The following is a 12,236-nucleotide window of genomic DNA, read 5'->3' as shown; positions in this document are numbered from 1 at the left end:
CTCTTTGAAATTCAATAAAACTAAATTGAACAGGGCAGTTGAAAGAAAAAAGAAGAAGAAAAGTGGAAGTCAATATAAGTCAGATGTATCTGCATCAAGTGAGAAAAATACCAGATCAAAGGACTCACTTTCAGTCAGTCAAGGCGGGTGTATATTGTGCTTCTTTTGTGACAAACCAGTGGATGAAAAATCATAGTCATTTCGAAAATCACGAACACTTAAAATTGATAAACGTGTGAGATCATGTGCTTTTACTCTTCAAGACCACAAATTAATTGTAAAGCTAAGTGCTGGTGATACGTTTGCTCAAGATGCAGTGTATCATGCAACATGTCTTGTGGCCCTATATAATCGTGAAAGAGATTTAAAATTAAGATCAGAAGAAGAATACGCTCATACATATGAAAAAAACGCATTAGCGTATCTTATGACTTAGTGTATCTTATGACAAAATTCTCTGCCTCTCAGCAGAATTGGGTCATTCTGCTATAATTCATTTCATGAAACTAGAGGCAGTAGCTCCCTTGCATTTGAAGAAAAATGGTTTTACTACAGCTGCAATTGATAATATTGATCATAATCCTTCATCTACATCATCTACTTTTTCATTTCATGGAACTGGATTATCATTGTTTCAGCATCCAAATATTGAAAATTTGGGTGAAGAACAAGTTGAAGAGCGTATAGTGCACAACGGAAAAAAGTTCATGAAACTCCCAGAGAGTTACACTCTAGTCAAGCCTATATTTTCCCCAAAGATGAAACACTCTCCACCTAAAATTGAGACGATAGTACCATTAGAAGTTGGGAATGCTGGAAATGATAAAGAAAGTAAAGAACACGTTTACCGTAATACCGAAAAAGAAGATTCACATCTGACTAGATTGCACATGGGCATCATATCATGCTTCTAAAAAAAAGAAATGAAAGTCAACAACTTCCGACTCAAAGTGCTCTTTTGCCTCTTTTTTCTGAGTATTCTAACTCAGTAGTAGCAATAAAACATTGCATTGATGTGATTAGAAAATCTGTGCCTCACCTCAATCCCAATCAAGTTCCAGTCATCGCTTGTGATCAACCGGTATTCAGGATTCTAAAGGAAATTCAATGGACCTGGCCAAATTCTTATGGAGAAGATACATTTGTAGCAATGTTAGGAGGTCTTCACATAAAGATGGCCCTTCTTAAATGTCTTGGAGACATTATCAAAGGAAGTGGCTGGACAACTGCTCTGGAACAAGCTAGAGTTTCAACTCCCGGGTCTGCGAACGCGTTTCTGAAAGTGGTACACATAAAGAAGAAGCTTCGTGCCTATCAAGCAACAGCATGCACACTTTTCAAACTGAAGAGCGACGCCTATAAGCAATATCTTGAATCAAGAGAGGACAGCAATGAGCTCTTATCTTTTAATGAGTGGTCAGAAATTAGATGCAAGGAAAGTCCCCAGTTTTTCTTCTGGAACTTTATAATGAAAGTCATCCTTGACATATTAACATGGGATCGATCTGTCCATGAAGGAGATTTTCAGTGCTATGTGAGTTCTTCATCAAACATTGTGTGGTTGTTCTTTGCTTTGGATCATACTAACTACGCTAGAGCTGTTTCAGTTCATCTCCGAGATATGAGAAGACTTAAAGGAACTCAGCCTACTATTCTTCTAGAATTCTCCAAGGGGAAGTTCACAGTAAATAAAACTTCGAGACCTTTTTCTTTCATGCCTCTTGACGAAGCACATAAACATAATAATGTGCTTGTTAAGGGCGAAGGAGGAGCTGTAGGAATTACAGAGAATCCAGAAGCACTTCGTAGATGGATGGTCTCAGGGCCAGAAATACCAAGGGTAGTGGAGAAATTCTTAAACATTATTAGCCTGTCAAGTTCCTCAGATTCAACTATTCATCATGAACAAGTGTCATAAAATCAGATTCGATTTATCAAGGATGTTAGAAACCTGGCGGAAACAATAAAAGAAATGGGAGATCTTTTTCTGGACAGTACGCAAGATTTAGTTACCTTGGATTCACGTGTGGTTGCTGACGAAAATGTTACAAAGTCATATAGAAACATGGAAGCACTTGGAAGAGAACAGAGCACACAATTCTTCATTGATCGTCTATTAAACTGTGAAGTTTATATGAATGAAACTCTGACAAAGAATAAATTTCCGCTTTTCAGTTCTCCAATTAGGTCGAAATGTACAACCATCCCCAACAAATTGTAGCCGTCAAACAAGACCGCAATCTTTTCCTTAGAATGTACATAGGATGTCAAATTCGAGATGGCGACCTTTATCAGTTTTTCAGTCATGAGCATCAATCATTTCCTCCGTCACTGGCAGAGTGCAATGGAAGCATTCGGTATGTAAGTAAATCAGACATATGACCCTGCCTGGAAAAACTTATTTCTTGCAGTGAAGAAGATAATGAACCTCATCAAGCTGGACCTGATGTTGAAATGATTATTCTTGATGGTGCAGTCATTGTACACTTTCTGACACCCGAATCTACAGATTCGTTTGCTGACTATGCCGAAAAGTTCATAAACATGATTCGAAATCGATTTAAAGGACAAATAAAACGTGTTGACATAGTGTTTGATACGTATAAACCAGATAGCTTGAAGAATTGTGTTCGTGAAAAGAGAGGAACAGGCATTCGAAGAAAAGTTGAAGCGATTAAAAAATGTGCCTGAAAACTGGAAGGACTTTCTTAAAGTTAATGAAAACAAAACAGAATTATTTCTTTTATTGGCAAAATTTGTAAGTTCAGCAGAATATCCAGGAAAAGTTGTTGTCACTCAAGGAAACAGTGCCGTTAGGTCACAACCTGCGAATTTAAGTCGAATAGTACCATGTTCTCAAGATGAAGCAGACACAAGGATATTTTACATGCAGCAGATGGTATAATAGAAGGGTGTCGAAATATACAAGTTTGTACGGTTGACTCAGATGTGGTTGTATTGGCAGTCAACCATGCAGCTAAGTTGGAATGTGATTGTTTGTGGGTATTGTATGGATCAGGAAAACATGCGTTACATCAATGCTACAGCAATATCAAAGACACTGGGAAGTGAGGAAAGCTCTGCAATACTTGCTTTTTATGCTTTGACGGAAAGTGACACTACATCTAAATTTGCGGGTAAAGGTAAAATATTAGCTTTGACAGCCTGGAAAGCTTATGAGGTTACGTCGGTATTTCAAGTATTATAAAGTGCTCCAGATGTAGAAACCGTGAAGACAGTGTTTCCAATTGTTGAAAAATTTGTTGTATCGCTATATGACCGTTGCAGCATAGATAATGACATAAATGTAGTAAGGCAAAAGATGTTTACACGAAAGGGTCGTGAGCTTGAGCTTTAACCTCCAACTCAAGATGCTTTGCTACAGCATTTACTTCGAACAGCTTATCAAGCAGGACAAATTTGGGGAAGATCACTTGAAAAAGAACCTGAACTTCCGTCTCCGAGTATTTACGGATGGACACAAACCAAGGAAGGAAGATGGATACCTCGTTGGATAACAAACCCACTAGTCAGTGAATCTTCAAGAGAGATATTGAAATGTAACTGTTCCAAAGTGTGTTCTGGAAAGTGTAGCTGTTTCAAAGCTGACTTACCATGTACAGCTCTTTGTAGATGTAAAGGAGTGAACGCTGAATATAGGTACACTGAGAAAGACTGTAAATTCCAATTTTACTCTCCTTCATGTTTAAACATGAAGTAAAATTCTCAATTTTGTTGCTATGTGATATGTCTTATTGTACAGTTTTGGTATTGCAGAAATCTTATATTCAAACTTCAATTTCCATAAGCTTGACGTGTAAAGTTAGAAAGATAAACTTAAAATACTTAATAGTGCTATGAATTCCATTCTCTTAAATCAAGAACAGACCGTCTGATAGTGTTTCTAAGCGTATATTTGCAATTAGTGACCTCAAGAACATATATTTTGATACCCATCACTCTATAGTTATGGCATTATTTTAAATCTGGTCACATTGGGCACCATTTTGAAAAATAGCAAACTAAATAAACTAAATTACAAACTAAAATATACAAATGTGTAAATTGTTCATTATTTGGTCAATAGTAATTAAGATAATATTGTCACTTGCACATAAAGAGAAAAATATAAGCTATTTTCAAGAAAAAACGCCTTTACGAGATTAATTTTTCAATATGGCCGCCATTATGACAAGAGCGCCAATTTCGATTGGCTCCACCCCTAATATTGTTGTTTACACATCAGTTATTGTGTACTGTAAATTTCACACTTGTATCATAAAGTGCACGATTATATGACCGATCCTCCAGACTAATTCCAGTACGTGAGATAAAGTATAGAGCACGATGATACATATATTTTCCCTCTTTCATTGATTATCTCGTGACTGACAAAGAACAAATAATTAATTTTAATTAAATTTTAGGCAGATTAAAATAAAACACCAAATATTTTTTAGCTATCCACATTTTGTAATAATTTCATTAATCAACAATTTATATATTACGCAACAGAAAACCATGAAGAGAATCAAAAGATATGTTTAACAATAAAAAAAGTAAACAAAAACATTTTTTATTTATGTAATAAAATTACCTAGCTGTTTAATTCACAATGTTGTTAATTTCAGTTGTCTATGGAATAACTACCGGTTTCGGAAATTTTGCTAGAACAGCCATAGAACCAGATAAACTTGAGTAAGTACATATACTAATAAGCAATCTCAATCAAATTTATTTATCTAAAACATATTATTTATTGTTTATACATTATCAAATTCAATTGTTAGCGTTAACAAAATTTTGAATTATGCCTAATGTAATTACAAAAGAAACTTATTTATGATGAATAATGGTCATATCAAATAATGATATATAATAAATCTACATCGTACTGTAAATTAATATTTATATACAGTTCACAGTTTATCAAACTGAAAAGAGAAATAAATATATATTCACAATGTAACTTATATGATTTGGAACATTAAGTATATTCCTTTTACTTCACAAAAACAATAACATATTTTCACTCAGTACATGGACGTTCCTCCAAATGGAGTCAAATACATAAGTGAAACAGAGTAATTTACATTAGTAGACATGAATGTAAATATAAAATCATCAGTTCTCCTCAGAACACAAATAAACACGTATTCACTTATTTTATATACACTATCTCTCAACGCGGTTTCGTTACAATTCAGCATGTAGGCCTACTTTAGGACTTCTGAACGTCCATCATTACTAATTTTGACATTTCGTGATAATGAGTTCGGAGGAGCCTTTGCTCCTCCAAACGTGTTTTGAAGGATAAAATGGAACATATATTCCCTTATTTTACGTTTAGTATATATGTGCGCAATTTCATTCCCTTCGGTCTACTTTTACCTGCGCTTTTGGCGTCGAGTAATGTATTTTCCGCTGGGAGTTTTTGCCCCCCCTCAAAAAAAAACGTCTTTCCGCAGAAATTTAAAAAGAAAACACGTATTCGTCTATTTTATGTGTACTATCTAATTACTTGCCAAGTTTTATTGAAATCGCTTGGATCACTAAGTTGGTGTTCTTTGTTACTAATGATAATATTTGTTTTGTAATGCTTAAATTGTAATACGCAGAATGTGTTATTGCACTGACGCTTGTTTTCAAATTTTTATTTTACAGAGAATTACAGTACAACTTAATCAGGTCTCATTCTGCTGGAGTAGGAAATCCATTAAATCCTGAGAAAACAAGAATGCTTTTAGCTCTTAGGATTAATGTTTTGGCAAAAGGATACAGCGGTATTAGTCTGCGAACTCTCCGTCAACTTGTTGATGCGTTTAATGGTAAATATAATTGATGTGAAGTTGACTTAGATATTAAATATGTCAAAATAAATAGAAACTATCACAAGCATTTTAATACTGTATTTTGAAACACGGCCAAGCATGATGCAAAAATAAGAAAGACGTTTTTGTTTACTTTTAGAAATATATTTGATTATCTAAAGATGAAGAATTGGGAGACCCTGCACTTCTTCTTTTATGAATGATGGTTTTCAGAAACTTCTGTTCATTTTAAGCGACAATTTATTTTAAACAAAATAGAAAAATAATGGAAACTGAAAAACAGCGCCACAAAATTTCGTTTAGAAGAATTAGTAATAGAATGAAATTCTCTACCCGTTTGTACATTTTTTTTTTTTTTAATGATCACGATTCTTAAAATATGGCTGTAGGATAGTATAACGTAGAGCGAATGTCAGTCATCACATAGCCTGTTTCCATATTATGGTCAAACATAGAGTTCGATCAAGTGGTTATTCGTATACGTTTCAAAAGTTACTGGAGAAATGCGTGAAAACTACGGAAGCTAAAAGAAAGTATGTGCTGTGGAAAATGAGGGATCTGTGAATATTCGGACAGTCCAGAAACGGTTTACGCGATTCAAGTCAGGCAACACGAGCGTACAATACAACCCTCGAGCCGGATAATCAGTACCCAAGAACAAGGATCTCCTAGAGCAGACTTTAACAACCATCAATTTCCAACACAGATGAAATCATTCCAAAACATAATGTATTGTCTTCGTCAACTGGGCTGGAAGCCTCGACTTTTGACACCTTTACAGGAAGTGACACCACAACAGACCGAAAAAGGACTTATTATGTACTAACAATTGCTACATAATTCTCGTGATGACAGATATTAACGTCGGATTACCACAGGTAATAAAAAAATGTGTATTTCTGCAATATGGTGCCGGTTGTTGTTAGTGGCTACCACCGGGCCAAGAGAAACATTCTCAACTGTCCAATGGGAAAATTTGAAAGAAACGTCATGTTTTGACTTTATAAAACATTGATGGTTCAGTGTTCTAGAAACTCGTTCTAGGCAACCCTACTGTGCATGGGCAATTTACACACTGGACAATTTACAGCAAATTAATAAAACCAGGCAGGAAATATCTGGTTTTGATCAATAGGAAGAAGGTTCTGATGCAGGCCGATAACATCTATGCCATCAGTCACGGGAAGCTACCCAGAGACTCCTGGAATTGCAGGTATTTGAATTGGTACATCATCCCACATACAGACCAGACTTACGGCTTTTTTTATTATCATTTGCTTGACTTCCTATAATTTCCATTCCCGTTCTTTACATTTGTTGCGCACTTCCTGCGAAGACAATGGTTTGAAACAATTGACGATGTATTAAATGGGGTACGCTATTCATTGTCCTCCAAATCAGTCATATTTTATTGCTGTAGGACTGGCTTTCGTCGAACGTTGGTAGAAGACCATCCAACACAATAGACTTTATTCTGCAGAATAATGTAAGCCTTCACGCTTTTTACATTATATCAATACTTTATACCAAAAAATTAACGACTTAATAATTCACCTGGTATATAACTAATTATTTCATTTTAACAAAACACAAAATTCAATATATATCGTGTTATCTGACAATACATTTGTTAAACTTTACGTGTTTAGTTTTCTTTTTATTTGTTCCCGTAGTTTTGTTTTATTTCTTTCCTTTTTCTTTATCGAAAAGATATCTACTTATCATTAAACGTAACTAATATACTCAAATATGTTTATGGATTGTATTTTACATAGAGTAGAGAATTTGTACAAACCATCCCTTATATCAGAAATATGAGGTCAGAGAAATTAGCGTTTTTATGAACATTTTAAATTATAAAATGAAATGAATTTTTTTAGTTTTACGTCCCAAAGTTATGGCGGCTAGGCTAAAAAAAATTAAATGAAATATTTAAGTTTAACGTTCCACGGATATGCCGGTTAGGCTAATGGAGACTGTGATAATGAGAAATGAGTGAAATGGTGGAATGGAGAAAGTGGGAGGAAACGGGAGAACCCCGAGAAAACCTACGAGCACGGTGTTTACCGGCTAGCTAAAGGAGACGGTGATGATGAGAAATGAGTGGAATGAAGAAAGTGGGAGGAAACGGGAAAACCACGAGGAGACCCACGCACACGGTTTTTGTCCACCACAAAGTTCACTTGGCAGGAGCAGGGTTTGAACCCGGGACTCCATGCACCTGTGGTGAACGCTCTATCACTGAGCCGTCGTGGCGCCCGCTAAAAATTATAGAAGTGAAATGAGAAAATAGAATGTTGAGTATTTTTTTTTCATCAAGATTTCATTTCTTAAAGGATACATTCACAGGTTGAAAGTAGTGGACCCAAGTTTCATCTGTAATTAGGAATGATGGTAATTAACAAAACACCAATAGTCTGTTCAAACAACGTCAGATTTTGTTTTGCGAGACGAACTTGTTGACGTTTCTTGTTAATAGCCAACAACCTAAGAGCTCACCGTGAGGACATCTTCTGCATACCTAGAATATCACTAAGGGTATGTTGAACACATTTCTATGACATCTTCGTGGCGCCCCTGTAGTTCTAGTAGTCCATCTTTCATCGTTAATAGTCATGTCGTGATGTCTGCTCACGGTTTAATCACTTGTTTCAATGATTGGCAGTCCTGAGCAGGGATAATTTTCCAACTTCTGGTTTGAATTAGGCTACATACTTTTAACTGTAACATACGTGTATGGTAGAGCATATGTCTTCAATGTATTAGTCATATTCTTCGATGGCATATATATGTGTGTGTGTGCGTGCGTTTGAGGTAACGGATGATTAGTCAGTTGGATGTGTTACTTCCATAGTTTCATTCATCTGTAAAATACATACAACTATCGTAGGTTTTTATGATGTATGCATACCAAAGAAACATCATTGCTTACACATATCTATTTTTATCATTCTATTTCCATACTTTCTTGGTAAGATATGAACTTTCCATCAAACCTTCAATATTTTTTTCGTTCAAAAGCGTTTAAGATAGATACCCTAAATTGTAATATATGACAACAGATGAATATTTAAACACTTACATAGGAAGCTTTTGGAAATATCATTGCATTACAACATTAGTGAGAAAATTGACAAGTAACTTCTTTTACTCAACAGACGAATCTGATGAACATTCTTCTTCATCGGAAGTTCTTAATGATTCTAGAACGCACACAACAAATTGAAAAGGGTCATGTGCTTTGCGCTTCGTATTGTGATTTAAGATAGAATCTGTTGTTCTAAATATTCTGAACTGGTAAGAAACTTGATAGCAACGAACCTCACATATTTCTTGGATAGGAGTTATTTTACAATGTTTGCCACTAGAGTATCAATCCAACTCTTAAACGATAACTCATTCCCAATTACCACCTTAGGTGATCAAAGTAAGTGGTACAAAGATTTCTCAACGATGTATTAAATAAATACCACAACCTTAAAACTTTAACTTCATTATCTGGACAAATACTTTTCACATACATGTCTAATATCATATTTTGTATAAAATTATAGTATTGGTAACAAGTTTAGAAAAAAAGAACTGCAAATCAATCTCTGCTTTTAAAAAACTGGAAGCGCATTCACTGGCTTGAAAGTTCAAAAAGGAAATCCCTCGTGGCTATGTAGATAGTGTACGCGCCTTTGTTATGTAAGTACCGAGCTCGATTCCTGACGGGAACTTCTATGGCTTGGATCTCACATTACGCTGTAGGTTACGTCTCATATAATCTTGCTGCTGGAAAGAACGCTAAACCCAAATCTAACTCATTATCTAAACTAACTGAGGTTTAAAAAATCATTAAACACTTCTGGACAGTAAATGTGCATCACTGCTGAAAATGATCCATGCATATATAATTTATATTTAAGTATATTTCTTGCATCAACTGTAAATCCAAGTTACTTATTGTATATTGTCAGTGATTGTAAAGTAAAAATAACTTTCTGATTGCAGCCTCATGTTTATCGTGGGTCCCTGAACAAGGATCTGTAGGGGCCAGTGGAGATCTTGCACCATTGGCTCATTTAGCATTAGGATTAATGGGAGAAGGAAAAATGTGGAGCCCTGAAACAGGATGGGGAGATGCAAAATACGTGAGTAAACTATTTAACATTTTGAGTACAATTTCAGTACAGGAGGTGAAAATAACAAGTCAAATTATTAAAAAAAAATCATTCCTTCTATGATTAAGGACAGTAAATAATTAATCATGTAGAAGTAACAACTTATTTATACTGCTTTTAAGCAACTTTGTTTATTATTATTATTATTATTATTATTATTATTATTATTATTATTATTATTAATAATAATAATAATAATAATAATAATAATAATAATAATAATAATAATAATAATTACTAAAATATTATTGTCACCTTCGCCTTAGCTCAAGAACCTCTTTCATTATAAAATTGTAAAGTGCGAAGTACATTTATGATAGAAGAAACCATATTTATGTTTTCTTACTGTGACAATGCAACTATTAATTGACACAGATGAAATGGTAGGAAACGAAACTAAGTACCAGAAATACATGATTTTATTATAATAGATACATTCCCAGACCCTAGACGTGGGCTAGTTGTAATATAACGAGTTTTGCACTAAGATTCATAACATTCCTGGAATACGCCCTCCCTTGGTAGACAAAAGACCACCCTGTGCATCACACGCAAATGCTTAATAATACAAGTTGGCTCATACACACCACATACAGACACATAGTACATACGCTGGGAGCAAATGTTTATAGGAATCGTGGAGAAGCAAATACTAAATGTTAGTTACACGCAGGAGCCGACATTTTACGTGTACTTAATATGATACATCATCACGTTCGTTGTCTATGTTTCTCAGTATGTTTAAAACCTACGCACTTTTGAGGTGAGATTCCCACGCCGTGTTTCCTTTTCTTTAAAAGTGTTTTACAATTTACATTGTAGTGCAGTTGTTACGATTTGTTTGTATTAACAGATTTGATAAGAGATGAGAAAGGATATTCGAGTTTTGTCATTATATGATTCCCAAAGACAGACAGGCAATTACATAATGGATTTTTCCTTGACATAAGAAAGCGTACAAGTTCATCGCCACAGAATCAAGGGTTTATCGCTGAAGCATATTCTGTGTCAAAGCATCCATTTAGAATTGTATAAATGCAATTTCTAGTCTGCATTATAAAATTGAAAGTCACTATGTTTGTGAATCTTAATCTCTTGAACCACCCGACTGATATCGATCACATTTTCGACATAGATGAGATTCGGACCTAGAAGTGTTTTTATCTATTCACTTTGACGGTAGAACTTAGGGCAGCGTTTCCCAACCGGTGTGCCGCGGCACACTGGTGTGCCGCGAATGGGCCGCTGGTGTGCCGCGAGAAAATCGAACAAATTATTAATTCTATACGAACCAAATTGCAAGACAGGGGAAATGTATATTTATATTTCACATTACTATGAACCTCTACTATAAATCTACAATTTTAAATTTCATACTGTGTTACTTTTCTGTACATTTTTAATGTTGAAAAACGTATTTATCATTGTCATGACTATTATTACTTCTTTATTGTTGCAGACTATTTCGTAACTTGAAATTTTAACATATCATTCAATAAATTCAACAAAGCAAGCATGCATACAAATTACCTACATTTGTGTTTTAAAAGTATAGGAGATTTGTTTATTTGTTCGTTATTTAGTGATCTTCCCTTTTAGTTAGAGGTTAGATACAGTTTTCGAAAGAGAAAGTGGATTTTTAAAAACCCGAGTCCTATATTTCATTGCTATTGTTTTCTATTTTAAAATTAGAATGAAAAATAAGTATAATGATTTAGCACGGGGGAAAATCAGTGATCGAGCTTTCTTCTCTGTAAGAAGGAAATTAGTAATCACATTAAAATACCACGGTAATTATATATATATATATATATATATATATATATATATATATATATATATATATATATATAATATGGGTGTGCCGCGAGAATTCACGTTACACCTGTAGTGTGCCGCAAGTTGAAAAAGGTTGGGAAACGCTGACTTAGGGTATAGCGAGGGAGAGATAAAAATAATAAATAAAGCTTAATAATAATAATAATAATAATAATAATAATAATAATAATAATAATAATAATAATATAGAAGACAAATTCTGTATGAGGACACACTGTATTAAAATCTGTAAAATCGCCCATACCGTTAAGCAGAAGTTACAAAATAGCCGGGATTGGAGAGAAGTGTCAGGACCATCAGGATATACCCTCTGCATACGTTCCTACAACTAGCTAAATGTTATAACGGATAGTTTCGAGGTAAATTTCATGTAGAAGGTAGGGATACAGACCTCACAAGA

At 34.5% G+C, this 12,236-nt stretch overlaps 1 protein-coding gene across 1 annotated transcript in view; it reads left to right on the top strand.

Moving 5' to 3' along the window:
* LOC145688320 (histidine ammonia-lyase-like) overlaps window positions 1–12,236 on the top strand; it is a 220,458-nt gene that overhangs the window by 155,304 nt on the left and 52,918 nt on the right. Inside the window, exons 7-9 of the mRNA XM_081762365.1 lie at window positions 4,632–4,698; window positions 5,665–5,828; window positions 9,828–9,967. Of these exons, the coding sequence (XP_081618491.1) occupies window positions 4,632–4,698; window positions 5,665–5,828; window positions 9,828–9,967 (371 nt within the window). The remainder of the gene's footprint in view (window positions 1–4,631; window positions 4,699–5,664; window positions 5,829–9,827; window positions 9,968–12,236) is intronic.

This window comes from Thermobia domestica, chromosome 6 (assembly GCF_964235325.1).
Source record: "Thermobia domestica chromosome 6, izTheDome1.hap1.1, whole genome shotgun sequence".
NCBI lineage: Eukaryota > Metazoa > Arthropoda > Insecta > Zygentoma > Lepismatidae > Thermobia > Thermobia domestica.
The sequence above is the reverse complement of the archived record's forward strand: the minus strand, read 5'-3'. Positions and strand labels throughout refer to the sequence as shown.